This window comes from Selaginella moellendorffii, unplaced genomic scaffold (assembly GCF_000143415.4).
Source record: "Selaginella moellendorffii unplaced genomic scaffold, v1.0 SELMOscaffold_29, whole genome shotgun sequence".
Classification (NCBI taxonomy): Eukaryota; Viridiplantae; Streptophyta; class Lycopodiopsida; order Selaginellales; family Selaginellaceae; genus Selaginella; species Selaginella moellendorffii.
The window spans coordinates 741,274-764,970 of record NW_003314290.1 but is presented as its reverse complement, the minus strand read 5'-3'; the positions used below and the strand labels follow the sequence as shown (position 1 = coordinate 764,970).

At 41.8% G+C, this 23,697-nt stretch overlaps 5 protein-coding genes across 9 annotated transcripts; 2 read left to right on the top strand and 3 right to left on the bottom strand.

Moving 5' to 3' along the window:
* Positions 1-12,207: 12,207 nt before the first annotated feature.
* On the top strand, positions 12,208-14,090 carry LOC9645644 (cation/calcium exchanger 5). Its single transcript, XM_024680897.1, has 2 exons — positions 12,208-13,244; positions 13,293-14,090. The coding sequence occupies exons 1-2, from the start codon at positions 12,234-12,236 to the stop codon at positions 14,052-14,054; spliced, it is 1,773 nt and encodes a 590-aa protein (XP_024536665.1). The 5' UTR covers positions 12,208-12,233; the 3' UTR covers positions 14,055-14,090.
* On the bottom strand, positions 14,068-15,478 carry LOC9646165. Of its 3 annotated transcripts, none has more exons than XM_024680902.1 (3): positions 15,016-15,478; positions 14,246-14,826; positions 14,068-14,190 (listed from the first exon to the last, which is right to left on the bottom strand). In XM_024680902.1, exons 1-2 carry the CDS (start codon positions 15,419-15,421, stop codon positions 14,252-14,254), a joined length of 981 nt encoding a protein of 326 aa, XP_024536670.1. In that variant the 5' UTR covers positions 15,422-15,478; the 3' UTR covers positions 14,068-14,190; positions 14,246-14,251. The 3 variants fall into 3 exon arrangements, with proteins under 3 accessions (XP_024536670.1, XP_002975892.1, XP_024536671.1); XM_002975846.2 differs by having other exon boundaries at positions 14,068-14,186; XM_024680903.1 differs by having other exon boundaries at positions 14,068-14,186; positions 14,246-14,823.
* Positions 15,479-15,480: 2 nt separating this feature from the next.
* On the top strand, positions 15,481-19,224 carry LOC9645643 (farnesylcysteine lyase). Of its 3 annotated transcripts, XM_024680900.1 has the most exons (9): positions 15,481-16,017; positions 16,100-16,267; positions 16,330-16,689; positions 16,750-16,922; positions 16,970-17,242; positions 17,318-17,528; positions 17,584-17,776; positions 17,841-18,629; positions 18,721-19,224. In XM_024680900.1, exons 1-5 carry the CDS (start codon positions 15,529-15,531, stop codon positions 17,226-17,228), a joined length of 1,449 nt encoding a protein of 482 aa, XP_024536668.1. In that variant the 5' UTR covers positions 15,481-15,528; the 3' UTR covers positions 17,229-17,242; positions 17,318-17,528; positions 17,584-17,776; positions 17,841-18,629; positions 18,721-19,224. The 3 variants fall into 3 exon arrangements, with proteins under 3 accessions (XP_024536668.1, XP_024536667.1, XP_024536666.1); XM_024680899.1 differs by having other exon boundaries at positions 16,970-17,467; XM_024680898.1 differs by having other exon boundaries at positions 16,970-17,528.
* LOC112348436 (probable aminotransferase TAT2) lies at positions 17,237-19,049 on the bottom strand. The gene is made up of 7 exons (XM_024680901.1): positions 18,712-19,049; positions 18,252-18,597; positions 17,933-18,151; positions 17,817-17,876; positions 17,606-17,761; positions 17,465-17,558; positions 17,237-17,408 (listed from the first exon to the last, which is right to left on the bottom strand). The coding sequence occupies exons 1-7, from the start codon at positions 19,023-19,025 to the stop codon at positions 17,296-17,298; spliced, it is 1,302 nt and encodes a 433-aa protein (XP_024536669.1). The 5' UTR covers positions 19,026-19,049; the 3' UTR covers positions 17,237-17,295.
* A 1,951-nt stretch (positions 19,225-21,175) lies between the features above and the next one.
* Positions 21,176-23,316, bottom strand: LOC9646164 (lysM domain-containing GPI-anchored protein LYP6). Its single transcript, XM_002975845.2, has 5 exons — positions 22,530-23,316; positions 22,330-22,447; positions 21,759-21,926; positions 21,667-21,698; positions 21,176-21,585 (listed from the first exon to the last, which is right to left on the bottom strand). Exons 1-5 carry the CDS (start codon positions 23,200-23,202, stop codon positions 21,359-21,361), a joined length of 1,218 nt encoding a protein of 405 aa, XP_002975891.2. The 5' UTR covers positions 23,203-23,316; the 3' UTR covers positions 21,176-21,358.
* Positions 23,317-23,697: the final 381 nt, after the last annotated feature.

The window sequence follows — 23,697 nt, the reverse complement described above, 5'->3', positions numbered from 1 at the left end:
TACATATATATACATCCTTTATAATAGGTATACATATACATACATGTGTGTGTGTGTGTCTATATATATATATATATATATATATATATATATATATATATATATATATATATGTATGTATGTATGTATAGATATAGAGATATGTATAGATATCTTTATATATCTATCTATCTGTGTGGACACCCCTGGGTGGTTATCTCTCTGTATCCCAAGACTTTGAACTATTTGACAAAAATGGAGGCACTCCTCCCCATGAATATTTTCCCTCTATTTCCCAAGTCTAAGAACTTTTCTTTAAAGATGTTGGCTCTGGTTGATTACAAGGTGGTGCCCCTGAAAATCCATGCAACCATATTTGTAAGCCAAAGTATAGTGTTATATCCAACCTTGCGGTGACCTCGTAATTCCGATAAATTCAAAGCAAACCAAGTATTTATATTATTTACTACTAAGTGAAACAACTAGTAGTGAATTAGAGTTTGATGGCAATCACAACAAAAGTCAATCAAAAAATCTAAATGAACTTACTATAGCCCGATGACTTACTTGCAATTGTGAAATCCATAGATGTATCAACTTAATGGCTACTTGGAATATTAGCTCTTGATTGTGTTATCCACAATAACATTTTATTATAAAGGCCTTTATCGAATGTATGGAAAAACTTCACATCTTTCTTCATCCTCGCAGTAAATTCATGATAGTTTTATTGATGGGATATTTCTTGTAATCACTAATTTACTTTCACTTTTTTGCAAATTCATCCTATTGTGACTCTTATGGCTTTTGTGTGCAACGAAATCTTTGTGAATGTAAAACCCTGAAAATGCATTATCACTTCTTTTGTCCTTTCATTGACTTTCTATGGCCACTGCATTCTCGATCTTTTTCCTTCTCTATCCTCTTTGCATACTGAAGAGTCATGTTCTTATTAGTAAACCATTTTCTTTTTTGGTCATCATTTAAAGTTAGTTCATTCTAGGAAAACAAGTCATAAAATCAGAAAAAAAAACATGAATAATATTTTTTATACCTCTAGAATACTTATTGCTCCATCAAAAAACGTTTTTGGAAGAGGGAGTGATATTAAAGTTTTGAAAAAGGAATTTCTAATTCCCCTACCATGAAATCCTTGTTATTGCAAAAATGCATTCAAAACAAAGTGAAAACACAATTGGAAAAAAATATCTAGCTTGTAAAATGCATTGTAAAATTTTCATTCATTGTAAAATTTTAAGAGAAAATGAAAAATACCTAGATCATAGCTGTATTTGACATAGATCCCATGCTAGCACTAAAAAAAGAGCCCTCTCCTCCATAGATTTTTTTTTAAAAAAAAAAAATTCTAGAATTATAAAATTTATATTTACATGAATTTGAGCTATTAGTGAACTAGAATAGAAACTAAATTACAACCATGGATAAGGTAAGGGTGTAGTGTATGCAATCATGGAATAAGATTTGAATATATTGTCATCGTGGATTTTTGAAACTTTGGGGATAAATGGGGATAAAATAACCACTAAAGGCTTTTTCATTAAGCAATTGCCTCTTTTCCAATTGACTTAAGGGAAGAAAGATAAGGTGCACTACATTTGGTATTAAAGAAAATGTCACATGTTCAATTCCTATTAATTGATAGCTATTTAAAATATAATATACCCTTGAGCAAAGTATATTCCTACCCCTAAATTTGAAATCATATGTATTAGGCATCCATGCATATGTCCTTCCTCTTGTGGGGCATTTTCATATATATTGGGCATCCATGTATATGTTTTTTTTATTATAAGGTATTCTTGGACGAAAGTATCCACTATAGGATTACAATATGGATGGATGACTAATTGTTTCACATAGTTTACACCATAGAAGGATTGGTAAATTCAATATGGAAGTGGATATGTAAAATGTTTAGACGATATGGCAATTTAACCATATGGCATTATTTTATTTTTATATTTCACTAAGTTTTAGGCTTTGGGAGAAATTTATAAGGGGAACACCATCCTATCCCCTCTATTTTGGGTGTCAATGTCACCAAGGGGGGCATGGAATCTAGGGTTTAATTTCTCCCCTTTGGAAAATTTCCTCTCAAGGTGGAGTATAGAACCCCACCTTAAGACCATTTAATGTCCATCTATATTAGATAAAATGATGCCACCTAAGCAAAAATGCAAAATAAAACTTTAATGTAAACAAAAAAGATATTGGGCCAATCCTAATTTTTTGAGTGATTAATGATCCAAAATAAAATGGCTTATTTTTTGGCAACCCCATACAGTGTTTTTACACCAATCAATTTTTGATATCTTTTGATATTCTAGGATATTCTACCATTTGTTATTCATTTAGATTAATTAAGTATTTATAATTTATAAACTTTCCTAAACACTTTTAGTATATTTTAGTTTATTCTACCATCTAACAGTTGATATTGAATAAAATTAATCTTGTATTTATAAAATATAAACATGTTTATAATTATAAACTTTCATTTGATCATTACTATTAAGCAAACCAAGCATTGTTGCATGTAACTATGCAACAAATTATTTAAAAGGGCCCTAAACACCATTCATTGACTATATTTAAGTTGCCTTAGATACCATTCAATCACCAAATAGTAAACTCACATTTAGTGTTAATTTGGCATTGGTCATTAAGAGATCTTTATAAATCTCAATTTTATTATCTCATGGCCAACTTTGGAAAGACTTAAGTGTTTAAGCTTGGATAGCTCATTTGATAAAATTGCATGTTTAGTTAAAGCTTTAAATTGAATATATTGAATAACCTTAAAAAAGTTTTGCATCAACATTTCAATATTTTAACACTTGAGTCACATACATTTTCTTGTGTTTGCAAAATTTTCTTTTCGCTCTTTAGTGGTCAACCCACTTAAGACCCTTTTACTGAGTAAACTTTCAATTAAACTATGATAAATTTCCTGATTTTGAGATGCTAGAATTTAGATCTATACTTTAGGATTCTGTTCTCAAGGTCGTGCCATCATACTCCCTTATTTAAAAGTGCTATTGGCATATGGCATCTGGCATCTTTTATTCCATTTTGCACTGGCCCAATTTTTTTATCAGGTCAGACAAACTGTGGTTTCATTCCTTGCTAGCTTCCACTATGCGGATTAGTGATACTTGCCTGGATGTTGAAAAATTTAAAATATGCCTTCAATGTGACACAGGTGATCATGTCATTCATCGGATTTCTTTTTTAAAAAGTCTGGATTTTTCTGCGGACAGGACCTTATTGGCAAGAAACTTGTTTCTGCAGGACATAATATTGAAGTTATAGTTTCATTGCTAGAAATGTCTTTGCGAGCAATTGTGGCATTGAAGTAGACATTCCCACTCCATGAACCGGACACTCTAAGCATATCCATGGCAGGAGATATTGCTACAGAAGTCGGTGATGAGACCACTGAACCATTAGAGTCAGAAACAGATCAAGCATCAACTGAAAGTGCAGTCAAAGATGTGTTTACAACCTTGAGCTTCAGGTAATCTCTATCCCTGCTTCATTGTAAGAGAGCGCCAGTGCTGCAAATTTCTTCTATAACTTTTCCACCTTATACACCAGGGATGTATGAAGGACTGGGCATTCAATTACAAGCTTTTTACACTATGCAGAAAGGAATCATACTTTTCAACCAGAAGCCTTACAAGGGTATTGATTTCCTTGTAAAAGCCAAGAAGTGGAGAAAATTCCTGAAGAGGTTGCCAAGTTCCCTCTTGAGTACCACAGATCTCAACAGAGGCAGCATCCAAGTTGGCAAAAATTACAGTTATGGTAACAAAGTTTTGAGTAATTTTGGACAAGGTATCAATGCTTTATCAATTACAGATCTTTATTACTGCTGCAACAGATAGAGATTGCAGCATTATCCATCTTGCATTTGAACCGGTGGAGAAAGTTGCCAGAAATTACTTTCAACACATTACTGAAACCGAGAACAACACAATATTCACAGACTGTGAATGGCATTCTTGTGTTCATAAAAAAACAAGTTTAATGACAATATCAGCCTCAACACTTTGGCTTTTCTGCATTTTTGCGCCTTGGTGAAGGAGAGCTCAGTACTTTCAGATAGTAACAAACATCAAGTTGTTCCGCGCGAATTCATTGGAATCATCAAAAGACAGCAATCAGTGATTTTGAGAAGTAAGACAACTGTTATTACTCTCGTTACCACAGGCTGATGGTTCATTCAGATGAGATTGTTAGTAAATTTTTATAACAAATGACAAGTTTATATGCCCAAGCAGACATATTTGCTTATGGCAAGGTCAGTAAGGAATCTCTCGTGTTCTTTCATATCCCCGAGGAACCTCGAGCAGAAGGTGTTCTGGATTATTTGATTCCTCATAGAGTAAGTTCCTGAAGGTTCTTTCCTTGCAACTCTACAGTTACCTTGTTCTTGCAGACTTTCACAGGAAACCGTCCATCCCTAAGTGCTCTGTATTATAGATCCAGATTACAAATGATCAAATCCAGATTTTGATTTGATATCAAGTGATGTTATCAAATTATCATCTATGTGCTGTTATCTTCAAAGATGTAGGCAATAACAGCATCAATGCAGGGAAATCCGCCATAAGTGTGTAAGTTTTGGAAAGCACTGCCATAGTTGCTCAAGAAAGAGAAAGAGATTGAAAAACAATATAGGAAAAAGTCATGCATATGTACCATCATTCCCGCCCAGCAAGTGTCTGGGAAATCTGAGAGAAAAGCTTTCACACTCCCACTGGGACCAAGTATGGAAGTAAAAAAGCCAAATATTTTTTATGATCTAGAGCTACCTGCTAAAGAAATGAAAACAACATGAGCAAAGAGCAAGCTTTTTTTTTTCTTTCAAAACCTGAAGCTCGGGCTGTCTAGCTTGAAGGCAAGCTCTCTGGCTGCTGCCACCACATCGACATGGCCATAGTGAGGAGTTTACAATGAGATTTCACCCCTCGCTGTGTTAGACAAATGACCCAACCTGCACAGAGTACCAAACTTGTAGGAAATGAGTACTACTTACATGAACAACCCCTGAAAATCAGTGTTGGCAAGGATGCATTCATGTCCCAGGCCATCTATGAGAAGATCCTCTGGTGTTTCAATCCCACAAATAGCAACTACAACCAAAGAACCAACTTGAGTTCCTTCAACTCAATCATGAAGTAGACTGTCTCTCAGTTTCTCTGAGTGACCAAGGCAGCTTGCAGGGAGACTTGTGATGCTACAAATATTAAACCTGGTGAATCAATCCTTTTAAGAGTGCCTTGGCTGGGAATTGAGTAGCATGTGCATGGCCTTGCCACCAGTTTTCACCATCTATGCTTGGGTTACTACAAGCAAAAGCTTTGTTAGCTTCCTCTCAGAGATGAAAGAAAAACTCAAGCTACCTTCTGCAGTTCCATAGAGAAAAAGGACAAACAACATGTCATACATAAAAAAATAAAAAAGTTAGGATGATAAATTTAAATGATGATATTAAAAAATTTAAAAACTTTCACAATAATCTTAATAAATTCAAATAATACAGATTTTTAATTACTGATAATGTAGCTACTGAATAGTTATATTACTATTACGGTAATACTAATGACATGCTTTGGAAATTGGGATTAGAGCAGTAACAAAACAAAATGCAATTTTGTTGTGCATGATGACATTTTCACACTTCTATGATAATGCAGGTTTACTTCTTCTTTTAAGCAAAGAAACTCTATTATATAATTCACTAATAATCACTATTCTATAATACAATGATTATATGTGTTATCTTTACACTGCTGATCTCTTGGATCGTCTGGGGCGAAGTCTTGGTTCACCAAGCTAAATCTTGCTTCTGGGTATTGGCAAGTACTGATAGCCAAAGAAGATATTCCTAAAACTACTTTTTGTACACTATTTGATTTGTACGAGTTCTTGGTAATGTTGTTTGGTTTGAATAATGCTCCAACAACTTTTCAGCGGATGATGAACGAAGTTCTTTGTGATATGCTGGAGGTGATTGCTAACTTCATTAATGATATCTTGATCCACTTAGAGGGGATGTGAAAGGAGCATGTTCGTGATATTTGTAAAATGTTAGATCGGCTATGGGATGTTGGTTTAAAGTTGAAGCAGTCGAAATGCGTGTTTGGGTCTAACAACACAACTTATTTTGGGTACCGTATTTCTCGTGAGGGTTTGCAAGTTGATCTTGACAAACTTGTGGCTGTTTTGAAGTTCCCTACTTTGAAGTGTGTGAATGATGTGTAATGCTTCTTGGGCAAGGTGCAGTATCTCAGTCGTTTTGTGGATCATCTTTCTGATCCCACTGCATCGTTATGAGTGTTGCTGAAGTCATCAACGTCATCTTTCATCTAGTCTTCAGATTGTGAATGGGCGTTTGTGGATCTCAAAGAGCTATTGACGACTCCTACGGTTTTGACATATCCTGATTACACTCGACCTTTTATTTTGCGCATGGATGCTTCTGACATTGGTCTTGGAGGTGTGTTGATGCAAAAGAGCTCAAGTGTGTCTGGTCAGCGCCATCCCATTGTGTATATAAGCCGTATGTTACAACCAATAGAGATGAACTATTCCACGACGGAGAAAGAGTGTTTAGTAGCAGTCTAGGGTTTCGAGAAACTTCATGCATATCTACATAGTTCTCAGATGTTACTTGAAGGTGACCATGCTGCCGTTACTTCATTATTGAAGCAAAAGAACCTGGTTAGTCGTACTGCTCGATGGGCTTTGAAGCTTCAAATATATGATTTTGATGTTGTTCATCGCCCAGAGAGTTCTATGGCTAATGCTAATGCTCTTTCTCGAGCTCCTCTTCCTTCTCCACTCACTTCTCATGTTTCTGACGAACCTGTTGTTCCAGCATCTGTGGATTTTCTAGATGAGGATTATGTGCCGTTGGCGGTTGCTGTCCTTGACGTTCAGTGTCCACAGGGCATAGAGCAAGATCTACCTTCTCTTGATGAGGTTCGCGAGGCTCAAAAGATTGAGCCGTGGATTCGAAGGCTTTGAGATGGGTTTAAGAATCCTGCATCACTTGCTGATGACTTACCTTTTCGGCATTTACATTCTCAATATCGCCTTGAAGATGGCCTTCTTTATTTTGTGGGGACGGATCCTGCTGATCATTTACGGCTGGTGGTGCCTTTGGTGTTTATTCCGCGGTTTCTCCATGCCTACCATGATTCTCCTATTCTAGGTGGGCATATGGGACACCGTCGTGTCACCGAGAAGCTGCGCAGATCTTTCTATTGGCCAGAGATGCGACGTGATATTATCCGGTATGTGTGTAGCTGCGTTTGGTGCCAAACTCATGATACTCCCCCTTGTGCTGCGGAAGGACGGTTGAAGTCAATTGCCATTTCCTGTTTGTTTGAGTTGGTGGCGTTTGATCTTATGAGATGTTTTCCACAGTTGACTACTGGCAATAAATATGTTATTATTGCTTCTGATTACTTGATTTGTTGGGTGGAAGTTGGTGCTCTTGCTAGTGCCTCTGTAACTGTTGTTAGGTACTTCCTCCTCAATCGAGTGGTGTTCTAGCATTCTTGTCCAGAGCGGATTCTTTCGGATAATGGTCCCGCATTTATGGCTGAGGCATTTCATGTTTTGACATCTCGGTTGGGGATATGCCACACTTTCACGAGTGCTTATCATCCATAATTAAACAGTCTAGTGAAACGGCTCATTCAGACATTCAAAGGGATGATTGTGAAGTATGTGAACTTTTAGCATTCGGATTGGGATGGTTATTTGCTGTCTCTTCGGTATGCATATGTCACAGGGGTGCAGAGTTTTGTTAGTGCTTCACCATATAAACTCCTATATGGTCATGATCCAATATTACCAACGGAGCTAGATTTACTTTCGCGATTGCCATGAGCTGCCAATGCTAGATCGTGGGATCAATATTTGACAAGCATTCTTCCACTTGTTCGAGTAGATTCTACTAAACACTTAGGCCGCATACAAGTGGGATAACAACAGCACTATAACTCCCATCATCGTCCACCTACAGAGTACAAAGTGGATGATTTGGTGTTAATCGATTTTCCCCATCTTACGGTACGTGGTTTATATAAGGGGCTCTTTGCACAATGAAAAAGACCGTATTGAGTGTTGCGGCAAGTTAGACCACAAGTTTATGAAGTTCAGCATGACATCCAACATGCCGATCCTCTGGAGATTGTGCATGTGCAACGGTTAAAACACTTCATACACTTCAAAGGATCAGGAGTAGTTAATACCACTTAAAGATCCACTAATGCTTCCTCCTGACGTTCCTCTAGATCCTGGCCCGTCTACGAGAGAACCCTAATAGTCTTCCATTATTCTGAGAGGAGGGGATGATGTGAGGCCCAAGTGTACAATTACGATGCCGTATACTAATATTAGCAAAGTGGGATTTTAGTAGCCGTCAGATTGGTTTCAATGCGGACCACTCGCTCTTATATATAAGCTAGAGTTTTTGGGCTAATTGATATGCACATTTTTTGTATTCCCTTTCCATATTCCAAGCACTCACATCTTGAAAATACATTTTACATTTTATATTTTATTTAGATAATGGTAATCTATAGTATTAATAAAGTGAAAAATTTCTTACAGCTAAAAGAAAGTAGTAGTTCTTGCAATATAAATTTATTTTTAATTATTCATGGATATAGTAGTATGTTAGTTTAAATTATATAAATTTTAGTTTTATGCTCTTTAATATCTAGGTTTGAAAAATATACTTTATAATACCAGAAAATCACGAAGTAGAGTTGATAAGATGAGAAAAAAACACTTTACTCATAAATGATAAGATTTATATAAAAAAGTATATTTTCTGGAAATGCAAATACAAAACAATTAACCTTATGTATATTTTTATATTCACAATATTAATATATTGTCATAAACACAATATCATATATAAAATATATTAATATTATTATGTACATGGTCATGTGTTAATCTATGCTTTTAATTATAAACTTAATAATTTAAAAGTTTAATTATGTTTACAATCGATGTTCCATATGGTCTTTAATACTTTTATATATATGATAATATTCTACATCTATGTTTTTAATTAATATGTTAATAATTGAAAATTTTAATTATGTTTATAATTGATGTTTAGTTTTCAAATTATTTTAGACTCATATGATCTCGTTGCTTGAAATTTTTCCATATATAAAAACAGTTATGTAGAGAAATTTTATGAGTAATTTTATGTTTTCCATACATTTATTTATAAACATTGAATATTTTCATACATTTATATTTATATATTTAATAAGAAAATTATGGTATGATATGTTATACTCTTAGTGTAATGCACTAGTTGACTTGACCATAAAGAATTCCCAAACTGTCATTTTATTCAGTGAAAATCTTTGGGACTTTTAAACATAGTTGTGACTTTTGATTTAGGACTTTTGGATATAGTGTATTACTTAGAATTTGCATATTGCAGCCCTAAGGGATGAAGATAGCAACAATAGAATAAAATTGCTATAAATAAATTTTTCAAGATGATATATATATATATAACATTACCAAAAAGTAAGTTTGAATGTTAATATAATAATTAATATTTAGAATTTAAATTTGTTTTAGTAAAACACTAGCTAATAAAGTATTTCAAGCAAGAAAGAAATTATAAGAGTGCTACTGTTTTGAAATATAAATTAGCATTTATATTTAAAACTTTTTTTTTTGCTTTTTGAAGAAAATATTAGTGATAAAAAACCCAGTTTAGTGTAAAAAAAACCCAATGCTGATTTTTGAAAAGAAATCATTGTTAATTAATCAATTTTCAGAATCTTATTTAGGTTTCAAGTTTAGAGTTTACTAAAATAGTCATCCTAAAATTAATATAAGTTATAGCTGTAAATATTATTTATAATGTTTTTCAACAATTATTGTTGTATATGTGTTATATGTCAATAATATGATTTATTATAATTTGAAAAAAATTTCAGTATCATTATAGTTTTCATTTATATTGCAAAATGTGAACTATTATAATAATTTTAATTTAATTTAATTTAAAACTAATTATCAAAAATATAAATTTTGTTTCAAGAAAATAAAGAACTATTGAGAATAAGAATGCAAGAGGATAATTGATAAAATAATAATTGAGAGAAAAAACACTTTACTGATAATTGATAAGCTTGATACAAAAATTTTAATACTAAAATAAAAACATAAATGAAAAAATTTACATATTTATATTGTTTTTTAAAATGTTAAATAATATATCATATACAAAATGTTAAAATTTTAATATGTATCTAGTTATGTGTTGGATCCATTGTTATATTTGAAATGTTATTATTTTTATAATTTATGTTAATGAATAATCATGTTCTCCTTTATATAATTACTGAATAGTAAATAGTTTTGAATAATTTAATAGATATATATTTTTAAATTTTATTTTTTTTATTTTTACCTATATATGATTTGAATTGTTTTGGCTATAGACAATCTTATAGCAGATTATTAAAATTTTCAAAATGTCTTAATTGTTTTGGAATCATGACTTCCATATATAGCTTACTAGCATGAGATCACCTAATTATAATCCTGGTAAAGCTTGGTTTATTTATTATTTAACTTTAATTTGATTAATCTGGATATTTAATTGGGAGCTTTTGTATTACATTTTAGCCTAAAACACTTTCCTTGAGAAGTTAGTTTTTTAATATTTTAAATTCTTATATCTATGAACTTTTTTCATTCTATGTTTTTCTTTCCCAAGAATTTTGTCTTTTCATCATTGAATTTTCATAGTGGTTATCTTATGCATTATGAGTTATAAAATGTCTTACTCTTGATCTTTTGTTAAATCATGTTCTGGTTGGAAAGGTTTTAGAGGTGTAATAATATTTTATATTTTATTAAATATCTAATATAAATTTTTCAAAATATTATTCTCTATCTTGTGTAGTGGAGTTGTATCATTCTCAAAAATATGACACAGTATTGTGCTTTATTTTGAAATTATGAACTTCTCTTTTTTAAATAGCAACTTTAAATAAAGAGTACTAACTAAGACCCCATCTTCACTAGGAAATATAGTATACCCAAGATAAATAAATCTTCTTTTTTAATTTTACAATGTTGATTGTATACAAGGTAAAATTTATCTAAATTTTGCTACTATTTATATCCAGAGAAATTCACAATAATGCAAGTGTTGGGGAAGATAAGATCTTTTTTTTGTCATCATTAAATTTGAATTTGATGTTTTTATTGCATTTATATAATAATAACATAAGCTAACAAAGCAAATAAATCATTGTATAAATATTGAGACCAACAATAAAACTCTTGTAAAGCTGCTGGTAGATTACAATAAAATTATGAGCAAGAAGACTAATTGAAAATATAAAAGGGTTTGTCATTTTTGAGATGTTATTAAAAAATGAATTTGATATTTTTATGTGTATGAGATTACTTATACCATATTAGACAGCATGTCATATATGAGACATGAATGCATAATTTTATCATAAAGCATTAGTACAAATTTTTCTTAATACAAACATTATATCTCTCATATAATTATTATCTTTGGATGTACCTCTTTTCAACACCTCTAATGTAGTGTGAATATCTAGATAGATTTACTTATGTCTATTTTTAAATGTAAAACCAGACACATAATAAAAATTCTATTATTCTTTAGTAAACTATGAAAGTTATAGGCATCATTAGAGTTGAGATAAAATAAATTTAGCTCAGTATGCAATTAAAATTATAATTTCTCCAAACTAGCTTATTATTTTTTGGTAGTCTATAATTCTTCAGTTTTATGAAAACTCAATTACTTTTAAAGCATGGCAGCAATCTTGTTTATGTTTTTAGGGTTTTGTACCTTTTTATAAAGACAATAAAAAATTTAAATTCAAATTTAATGATGATTAAAAATGACCTTATCTTCCTTAACACTTGCATTATTATACATTTCTCTAGAGATGAATAGTAGTAAAATTTATATAAATTTAACCTTGTATACAATCAAAATTTCTAACATTGTAAAATTAGAAAAAAAGATTTATTTATCTTGGGTATGCTATATCTTCTAGCGGAATTGGGTTCTCTATATTTGATTAATTATTTTTCTTTGACAAATATTCTTAATTTTTAATAAAATTCAAAGGTAATTATCCTAAAATGGGGCTTTAGGGTTCTTTTCCCCTTCTCTCAAGATGGAGGACTCCGATAGGAGGACGCGCGCGAGGCGGCGGTTTAGCGTCGTCATCCCTCAGCTTGTGCTGCTCCTCGTTCTCGGATTCTACCGTGTCTGGACGGCCTCGGCCCAGCTCCAATCCCTGCGCGCCGCCGCGGCTCCTGGAGGTAGATCACGCAATGCGCGGTATCTCGGTGAGATTACCAATGCCGCCAGGCAGAATGCGGCAGGGCTTGTGGAATCAAGCGAGGATCACAGGCATTGCGCCAGCATCGACAACCTCCCGCCCCGGCGGCGCTGCGAGCACGCGCGCCTCCACTGCAAGAACGGCCGCAGCGTCCTCAACTACGTCTCATTGCACTACTGCGCGCTGGATCAGAGATCTTGGCTGTCGGTACCACTCCTCCTCGCCGCTGTTCTCCTGGCCTTCTTCTGCCTGGCAGAGACCGCCGAAAGATTCTTCTCGCCGGTGGCAACGCTCATGGTGGAGATGCTTAGCATGTCTCCAACGATGGGGGGAGTGACGCTGCTGGCCCTGGGGAATGGAGCTCCAGACGTCTTCGCCTCCATGGCCGCTATCGGGGGTGGGAATTCTCGCATTGGGCTGGGGGCGATCATCAGCGCTGGGACCTTCGTCTCGGCGTTTGTGGTGGGATCTGTGGCGCTCGTCGCGGCTCCATTCTCCGTGAAGCCGCTGCCATTCGTGCGAGACGTGGTGTTCTACCTGGCGGCCGTGGGGCTCGTGTTCTTGGTCTACATGAAAGGGGTGGTGACGTTCTGGCAGGCCGTGGGATTCGTGAGCTTCTACGCGGTTTTCATTGTGGTGGTGGTGGTCATGGATCTGGCAAGGGAAGCACAGTTGGATCACGACCAAGTGCCGCAAAAGCTCGTCCAAGCCGGGATCGATGAGATCTACGTAGAAGCCGATGTCGAGCGCTTGAATCTGTGCCAGGAATCGTTTCGAAAGTCCTGGAAGGATTTCCTCGCCAGCTTCTGGGATTTCAAAGTAGCAAGTCTCAGCTCTTCCAAGGTACGAGCGTTTTTATGATCTTCCAGTTCTTGACGTTGCGATTCGCAGATACGATCGATGCTCCAAGCTCCCTTGCACGTAATTCTCAGAGCCACTATCCCCGAGATCAATCCTTTCAACTGGAGCCGAGCCTACTCCACCGCCAACTTCGTTTTCTGCCCGCTCCTGCTGCTCGTCATGTTCCGTTCCATGATCCCCATCGACCACCCCGTCGTGTTCTTCGCTTCCAGCGTCAAGCTCCCACTCTGGTCCCTCGTCCTCGTCCAAAATCTCTTCCTGGCAGCCGCCTTCTTCGTCTCCACAAAGCAGCCACCCGAGTCCACGCAGTTCCCCGTGGCCTTCATGGCCTTCGTGATGAGCGTGCTCTGGATCTCCTTCGTAGCCAGCGAGCTCCTCGGTTGCCTGGCGGCTCTGGGAATCGTGCTGGGAGTCTCTCCGGCTCTGCTGGGCCTGACGGTCCTGGCGTGGGGAAACTCCATGGGGGACTTGGTCGCGGACATTGCCATCGCTCGAGCCGGGAAGCCCGAGATGGCCATCGCGGGCTGCTTTGCCGGTCCCATGTTTAACATGCTCGTCGGCCTCGGCTTTGCTCTCGTCCTCCACACTTCCTATCTCGAGCCCCCGGAGTATTACCTCTCGTACCATCCAAGCTTGCTGATAGCTTTCGGGTTTTTGTTCACTGGTCTGGTGGGATCTCTACTCGTCGTCGCTTGCTCGAAGTTCCAAGTCACCAGGACGTGGGGGCTATGCTTGATCGGGCTGTATTTTATCTTTACGTTGGTCAGCGTGTTCTCGGGCACACTAAGTTAGTTCGACAACGAGAGACAAAAGAAGCATTCGAATCAATCCGATAGAACAACAAAACGTACAGTTATCCGGAAAGTTGGAGGGCTCGGACACGCAGTTGGCGGGCTTGTCGAGCTCGGACGGAGAGAAGGTGGCCTGCCTTGACAACGAAAAAAGCATGATCAAACCGTAAAGAGAAGAAAATGTATAGTTACCTGGAGTTAGAGCTCGGCCGCTCGACTGGCAGATGATCCCTTGGGCCGGACCGGAGCGAAGATGGCCTCTTTGATGGTGAAAGTGTTCCACCAGCTGAACATATGACTCACGAAGGCCTTGCCATCCTTGATCGTCACAGCCGATGGAACGCGGTAGAATGGCCCAACGTACGTGTGCGTCAGCCGGGCAGACTTCCATCCATCCGAAGACTTCAGCAGTCGGGCACCGGGAACTCCAGCCACCACGAGCTTGTCCGGCGAGAGGAGCGCGATTCCATCCCCTCCAGCCACCAGCGGCGCCTTGACCACTTCCACCGAGGAGCCGTCGAGAGAAACTTTGAAGAGAGCGCCGGACCAGGTGTGGATGGCGAGGAGGAATCCGTCGGGGTGGTAGTCGATGCCATTCAATCCGGCCAGGTAGAATGGGAGCTGGTGTGGCTTCGACGTGAACACGGGGCTGGAAAGATTGGCCACATTGTTGCCGTCGCGATCGATCTTCCAGATGAAGTTCCCCAGCGCCTCGGTCACGTATGCATTGCCCTCGGGATCGACAGCCACATCGTCCGCCAAGAGGAGATCTCCTGCCAAAGAAATTTCAAGAACTTAGGGGCAAAGATTGGGAGAAATCCAGAGAGAAAGAAGCAAAGATCAATCGAGGAAGACAGATCGACGAGGGAAGATTTCCAGGGAGAAAGATCGACGAATCGAGGAAGATAGATCGATGAGGAAAGATTACGAGAAATCGCGCCAGAAAGATCGATACGACTTACCAGGACTCTCAAGATTCGTCACGAACAGCGTTTCCCACGTTGCCAGATCGTAGGCGATCAAAGCCGCGCGCTTCTGGTTCCATGCATCGGCGACCACCGCTAGCAGCCGGTTCCTCGGCGGATCGACGCGGATGCCGAGCGTCGAATTCCCCTTGAAATCTCCTTCCAGATCCACGACTAACCGCTGCTCGTAGCCTAGATCTGTCTTGACCAGCTCCGAGATTCCTCCTTCGAATCGAGACACGAGAAATCGCTCGTTGTTCGCGTCCCATTGGCATCCCTCGCGGACAAAGCCGGGTCCGGCGTAGCTGATCGTGGCGCCGTCGCCGCTGTTGAGGAAAGTAGCAATCGTTTTCATCGCGATCACAATCGCGGCCGTGACCAGGAAGAAGATCGCCCTCCCCATTCTTTAAGAAGTTAAAAACCAAAACCCTCACGAAATAAGGTTCTTGAGATTAGGATTTTAAAATACAGAGCTACCTAGCCTAGGGTTCTAGAGATTCACGGAAGGAAATGCTGGCCCTTGCTGGAGCTCCGATCGTGGCGCTTGCGCTCCTCGTCACGCTCGGATCGTGTGACGCTAGCCAGACCAAGGTATGCATCGTAGGTAGCGGCATTGGAGGCGCATCGGCAGCTCATTTCCTCCGCAAGTACTCGGGCCGGCCCCAAAACGAGCTCCACATCCATGTCTACGAGAGAAACAGCGTCGTCGGGGGGAGAATGGCGATGGTGGATCTGCTAGGGGATAGATTTGAAGCCGGTGCCTCGATTCTCCATCCCAAAAACCTCCACACTGTCCATTTCGTGGGTTTGCTGGGTCTAAAGAAGAAAACCTCGCCCGACAGTGAGACGTTTGGCCTCTGGGATGGGAAGAAGTTCGTGGTGAGGACTATGGATGGTGGGAGCTCGTTCATCACGAAGAAAATTGCTGGATTGATCAATGCCTTGGGGATGCTGTGGCGCTATGGTAGCGACTTGTTTAGGATGCGATCCTTTGTATCGGTAAGCTGTTGCTCCTTTACTTTGATCCTCTTGGCGATTCTCACTCTCTTTTTTGTGTGTGTCTCTCTCTTTGTTCTTATAGCAACTTCTGAAGAGATTCTTGCATTTCTATGACGAGGGAAGGACCCCGTACAGCAGTGTTAAGGATATGCTGGAGTCTGTCGAACTCTATGGTTACACGCAGCATACACTTGTCCGTGAGCTCCTTCGAGAAGGATTGTCTGTCCAGATTATCACAGAGATTGTCACGGTACGTCCACGCTTTGCTTTGCGTTTTTCGTTTGTGTCTCTGACTACTCGTTGCAATTCCAGATGATAACAAGGATCAACTATGGACAAAATGTTTCTATCAGTGGCCTGGCCGGTGCGGTTTCTCTCTGTGGTTCTGGAGACGATCTCTGGGCCGTTGAAGGCGGGAACTGGCAGATGGCTGATGGTTTGATCAAGCTCTCGAATGCCTCTCTCGGTTTAAGTGATACGGTGTTATCAGTCGTGAGCAAAGATGGAGTCTACGAGGTGACGAGCTCGTCTGGGAAAAACAGGACGTGCAACGCCGTGATTATTGCCGCCTCCTTAGACGAAGAGAAAATCGTTTTCAGTCCATCCGTCGATCTTCCCAAACGCTCGATGCATCACACTTTCGTTACATTCGTTCGTGGGCTCGTCAGTCGGGTAAGTGTTTTTACGTCGAGATTTTGTGGTTTGATCGTATTTTGTATGTTGCCCGAGCAGGATTACTTTGGTCTCAAGGATGCAAAACTACCGGACTTAATCGCTACGTTGGAAGTGCCCGGCATTCCATTTATATCTATTTCGGTTCTTAAGAGCTATAATGCCACCGACAACGCTTACAAAGTCTTTTCCCGAGCATCGTTGTCCGATGAGTTCCTGGACAAACTCTTCAGGTACCGTCCTCAAAGTAAATTCCCGGCTTGTCTGATTTGCTGTGTAGCGTGCGAAGGAAAACCATTCGACTCAACTGGGCGGCCTACCCCCAGTACAACGCGCCAGAAACCTTCGCTCCAGTCATTCTTGATGGCAATCATCTCTACTATGTCAATTCGTTTGAAAACGCCGCGAGCACAATGGAGACGAGCGCTGTTGCCGCAGAGAATGTCGCACGCCTTCTCCTCACGCGCTTGTCCACTGATGGCGCCGTGTTCAACTCTGGACTCAACACCATGGCGAAACGTGGCTCAGAAGAACTGTAGACGCTGAATTACTGGTGACACACGGCTTTTTATTGTGTGAAAAGAATGTGTGGACATTTTCTCTTGACTATTTTGTATGTCGTGTGCAGAACGCTTCGAGTCTATCCCAACTTTCATCCAGAATAGTCTCAGGAGCAGCAAACAAGAGGCGGATCCAACCAGGAAAACCGAAAGCAGAACCTGGACGCAAGTAAATCATTAAGCATACACGCTATATCTTATTGAAGGCACTGTACCTGGTAATACCCCGAGTGCTTCCTCCTTCGCGAGAGCCAACGCAAACTCCTTATCGTCTCTGAGGTCTTTGAACTTGTCTGAATCGATTCTAATCTGCATGGAACGTTTTGAAAAACAGACTCCGGAGAGAAAGCGTTTACCATGATATACATAGAGCCTCGAGGCTTTGAAGGACAGGACAGTCCCGGGGTCTTCTGAGCTCTCTCGTAGCAAAGATCGGCTCTTGTGCTGAGTGTATCCAAAGTCTGACTGAAAAAGTCTTGTGGAGTATTTTGCAATATCTTCGGCAGCGCGGCCTGTTGAGACGTAAAGTAAGTAGCATTTTTCTAAACTTGTTTTCTGCGCTGTTACCTGAATCGGTGTACACGTTGACAGATGCATCTGTGCGAGATTTGTGAAGGCGTCCAGCACCTGGGAAGATCATAATGGAGATTTCAGCAACCGAAAGGAAAGTTATATCGAACGACCTTTGCTTCCTTGAGGACACAGTCGGGATCACACACCGAAAGCCAGCCAAGCCTCCAGCCAGGGACGAACCAACGCTTGGAAATCCCCCCGACTGTCAACACAGGAACGTGAGACGCGAAGGCTCCCATCGGAACGAACTTTGATCCTTCGAAGGCCATATGAGCGTAGATCTCGTCAGCGATTATCGGCACTCGAAGCTTCCCCGCGAGCTTGGCAACCTGGACAGCGGGTGAGAAGGTGAAAAGGTGAAAAGCTCTCTCAAGTCAATACAGGCAGCGGAAGAACACACGAGAGCGAAACGCGAGGACTTTTTCACACCTGCGTCAGATGATGCGGGGTGTAGACAGATCCGCAGGGGTTCCCGGGATTGCAGAGGACTATCGCAGCAGTATCCGGATCCACCAGCCTCTCAACGCCTCGAAGATCAACCTCCCAGTCGCTGTTTGGAAGCAGATCATACTCGCGAACTTCAACGCCGAAGAGGTTGCAAAAGGACTGATACAGCGGGAATCCAGGCCGTGGGAGCAACATGTTGGACGGCTTTTCGCTGTTGGCCAGCGCCCCGATACAAAACTGGATCGCCTGCGAGCACCCGGCCGTCATGAAGATGTCATCGGCTGACAACGAGTACGGTAGATCCTTGGAAAGGAACTCGGCCACCGCGCTGGAAGAAAAGCTTACAGAATCACAAAAAAGGTATGACTTTGAAGTTCTAGTTGCTATCTCGTCGATCTAACAGTGCTCTTTTTCTTCTTTTTTTTTTTTAATCTGTCTTTACCTGCGGCAGTCGTAGATTCCAGCTGCTTGGCTGTAGCCATTGTAGTGGAAGCCGGAGATGGCGTCCGTGAGCGCCTGGACGGCTACCTGGGGAGCTTTGATCTCGCCGAAAGCGCAGGGGTCGCCGAGAGTGAGCGAGATTGGCTTCTTTCCTCGCCCCTGGACCGTCGGCATGGATTCCATCGCTCTCCGGATTGGATTGAGGCTCCGCAATGCTGCCGGATTCGCTCCAATCGCCCACCGCTTTGGATCCACAGCCGATTCATGCGGACTGTGAGTGGCAATCTCGCAGCGAAGCGCGAGCAAGCACGGCATTTTTTCTCTCTCCTCTTCGCTCGATCTCCTTTAGCAGCGCTACCTTTAAAAAGGGGAAGATTCCGGGATATTCTCACCGTACGAAAACACGTGGGAGAGAAAAAAACAAACGAGAAGTTCTCAAATCAAATCAATAGCGATGAAGCGAGTGAGATTTCCTTTTTATTGAGAGAGATGGAAAAGGATGATCTTCCGGGCATTGTCAATTGTGTACATGGAACCTTCTCTCTAGATCACACTAACACTGAGAAGAAGAAAACAATTAGTAAAAACAGGGTCTTTGTTTTTTTTTTTTTTTTCCCCTCTTTCCTGTGAGTGATCCATGGAAGCTACAACGCCCGCCCAGACCAAATTCTCGCTCGCTCGCTCGCTCGCTCGCTATGATCCTATGCTGCTGCTGTGTAGAAGTCACCATAATTTACAAAGCTCTCCCCCGAGAACAAGGGAAGATGAGAAAGCTTCCCTTTTTATGATCCTAGAGGGGGATTTGGGAGATTCTTTCATCCAGAGGCCGCGAACGTCCGCTGGAGCCCCAGCGGCGATGGCATGAGCACCGGCCGGATCAATTCCTCGTGCTGCTGCTGCGCTGCCGCGGCCGTGGCCGCCGAGAATTCCTTGAGGATTTGGCTGAGCGCCAGCCTCTCCACACCCTCTGTTTCCACCTCCTCGCTCATGTACCTCTCCTCGATCCGGAGCTTGGCGACCTGGCCGTGGAGCAAGATCGTCTCGCTGCTGCCCGAGCTCCACTGCTGCAGATTCGACGCCGACAGCCTCCGGATTGGCGAGGAGCTGGTCCCCCTGGACGATGAATTGACTTGCCTGGCGGTGGAATCCGCGCCCTTGTCGCCCGCCGAGGAGAAAGAGGGATTGCCCATGCCGAGAAATCGATCGGGCTGAGAGCCCAGATGAGCCAAAGGGAGGAATCCGCCGCCAATTGGCGACCCAGATAAGAGGAAAGGAGGATCTCCTCACGAGGAAGTGGGCAATTGGGCTATATCTTTCCTTCCTTTCTTTGCTTTCTTTCTATCACCTAATCAAGAACCAAGAACAGGGGCGTAGAGTGGAAGATGCGCACACCGCAAGCGAATATATGCGGTGGATCGATCGATCAGTCGGCGAAGAAAAGCAAAATTGCGATCGGCAATCGAGTGATGCGATGCTTGGGCCAGCCAGCGACCGAGAGAGTGAGAGGAAGACGGGCTTTAAACGCCTCGGCCACTTTCCCTGTTTCACCAGGCACTGGAATCGCGTGTTGTGTGTCGCGACATTCCGTGGTCAAGATCAACGGCCCCAGTTCGTTTGAAATTCCGTGGAGGGAATGTAGGGTCATGTTTGAACGGCATAGATCTGCCGTTGGGTGGTCGGAAGACTTGGTTTTCGTGTGGCCAGATACCAATGCACACGTGGGCGTGTAGCAATGCGCCACGTTTTTGTCCTGCATGAAATTTCTAGAAAAAAGAATTTCCAAGTGTGAAAGATCTAACGGAACTATCTGTCAGTTATTTCTCATCGTGTGGCTGTCAATAAAAGTTCGCATTTGGGAGTTAACTGGCGGCTAGCATGGAGCACACGTTTTTTCCATCCATGTATTAGTTTTACACTAACGACGCATGATTATCCTAGGCAAATCTTAAGAAAACATTGACTTTCGAAGAAGTCCACTTTGAGAGGCCATGGACGCGAAAACGCGATTTTGTAGAAAAATAAATTCTAGACAAAGTAAACAATGGAGAGCGGATCCTATGATCAGTGGCACCACCAGTGTTTCGATCCAATCCAAACGAATCCAGTGTTTAGATTATCATCATCGTCAGGAAAACGATTTACAGTACGCGTGAGTCGAAAGGAAGCATCGTTTAGTTTGTGTGTGGAAGATTCTTTGGACGCCGCTTGTCCTTGTTGACGCGAGCGAGAAAAAATCTTCCACTCTAACGAGCTGGCGAATTAAGACAAGAATCACTAACCTCTACGCAAACTCCCAGTCAGATCTTAGATTCTTCCCTGGAGGGTTGCAAATCAAGACAAGGATCAGTGATTTCCAAGCGTCGGCACCAAAAAGAGCCTGGATCTTGGCGGTGCTTTAAGTTCTCATCAATGAGTCGCGGAAGAACACAAGAACTTCAGGAATATAAAGGAAAAAAAACAAAGAGTAGTGTCCACTCGACACTTGGAAGCGAAGATCACCGTCCAAGTTAATCCATTGGATGGACAAGCAGGGTCCCATACTCAAGAACACTGTTGTACTAGTGAGTGACAAGATCATAACACTCCGATTTTGTTGGCAAAACTTTTGGAGGATTGATGACATATCTAGATCGCGATGGTCACTCATACTAGATCATCAAAACCACCAGCAACAAGACGAGAGATAGAGATCCAAACCGGATTTGCGAGAAAGTTCCTGCGGCAGCCGCGGTAGAAGGCCCTGGAGCGAAGGCCGAGTTGCCGCTGGCAGGGATGGTGACGCCGGGCGTTGTAAGGCCTGAGGATCCGGGAGCCGCGGCTGGCGGAAGAGCAAGCGAGCCACCGGCGGATTTATAGCTTGGTGGAGGTGGTGGAGCTACAAAGTTCCAGATATCCAACATCAGCTTTAAATGCAAAGGGCCAACCAAGAAAAAAGTCATGAAAAACGTCGTAGTACCTGGACATGAGTTTAGAATTACCGATTGTAAGCTGTGATTCAAAGAGAAAAATGAGTTTTTGATCGAGTTTTGCGTGAAAGGTCTTGAGTACCTGGAGAGGATGATTTTTTTCTTGAAGCCGGTGTAGAGACAGGACGTAACGTTGCAGCCTTGGACGGATGCCGCGGTGGCCATGGCCCCGACGGTGAGGTTCGTTCCCAGGCATCTCATGTCCGGGCAGGATCCACTGATGACCCCCGGGGCTGGCGTGCAATACACTCTGCGGAGGAAGTATCATTAGCGATCATCGAAAAGTTTCAAAGTGATCGAGAAAGGAGGCGCAAGAAATTTGCTAGATGCAACTGAAAGAAAAAGAGAAACTAATGATATGAGATGAAATGATCAATGAAGTTTGCTAGCTAGTAATCTTTAGAAAAATTGGAAGTGATCGAAAACGAAAGCGAGAAAGCTTTGCAGCCGATGCAATGAAAACTTGGGAAAAGCACGCGCATATGATATACGATGCATGAAGAAAAAAAAAAGGCTGTGAAGACGATAGCTACGAATATTTGCTCGATGCATAGAAGAAAAGAGCGAGAAAAATATTTCTAGGAACTGTGAAGAAAAAGCAAAAGTTTTGAATGCGCAAGAAAGCAAACAAAGATGGTGATCCGTGATCTTACTGCTGGAGATTCGGCAAGCAACTGCACTGGACGCAATGACCAGCCGTGATGATGTAGCTTCCATTCGCCACAACGAGGCCAAAATCGTAGGCGCTGCGACGGAAACTCGATCCACAAGCTAATCCAACGCACGATCAATAAAAAAAACCATGGAAGGAAGCTATAAGAACACGAAGAACACGAAGAAGAGCAAACGTTACCTCGGATAGGAACCGCAACCACGTCCCCGGCCGCGAGCTCCGACGCATTGGCGACGCCATTGAGCGCCATGAAATCGCCCGGCAACGATCCATACTCCCGGGCAAGCTCGCCAACCGTGTCGCCGCCTTGCACCACGTAAGACATGAGCAGCGCGGTGCCACCGCCGGCAAGAGGGTCGCCGCATCCACACGAGAATGGTATCACCAGCGTCGACCCGGCCGCAACCGCGCCACCAAAGTTCGCGGCGATGCCATTCGCTTGCGCAATCTGCTTGGCGGTGACGAGCTTCCCAAAGAGAGCGTCGGCGATGGAGGCGAGCGTGTCGCCGGGGCGGGACTTGTAGAGGGTGGCATTGCCGCGCCAGATGCCATCGACGCAGGAGCAGGAGATCGGGACCTTGACGATCCGGCGCGGCGCGATGACGAGCTGGGGAGAGCCCGGGTCGAGCGAGGATCGCAAGTCGAGGTTGTTTGCGGCGAGGAGGGAGACGGTGTCGATGTTGAAGAGCGCGGCGATGGCGCCCAGGCTCTGCGCCGCCGGGGTCCTGTAGGCCACCAGCGAGGAGCACTGCGAGGCGGAGTTGCAAGACTGAATGAAGGACTTGGCGGCGGCGATGGCGAGCATGGAAGCCAGAAGGAGCACCGTTCTCTGGTGGCGATCGAGTGACCCCATTGCTCTGTTCTTTGCAGTGATCGTGATCCTGGGTGTTGCCCAAATGCTGGGCAAGGGACCGCGAGCTTTTGGAATCGCTGGGCTTCTTACCTCGGAAAACTTGGGAGTGCGATCGATTGATGGGAATGCCGGTGGATTGAAAACCTTGGTCGCTATTGGATGAAAATGGACGGACGGATTTTTCCTCCGAGTAAAAGTAAAGTACCTGGTTAGGGTTCATGGACCGTTGGCTAGATGGATTCTCTTTGGTATATTCCTTAAATATAGATCTTCCGATTCAGAACAGATGTAGTTGCATACCCACACAAGACTTTGAAACTATTACTGTTCCATCAAAATTGCTTATAATTCTCTAGAATTCACATAGCCTGTGTAATAATACATGCTTGTGTTGCAGTGAGATAAGAATGATATCAGGTAACATATTAACTATAGTTGTATTCTTTGAAATTCTTTATTATTCTCCACCAGTTTATTTTAAGTAGTTCATATAAG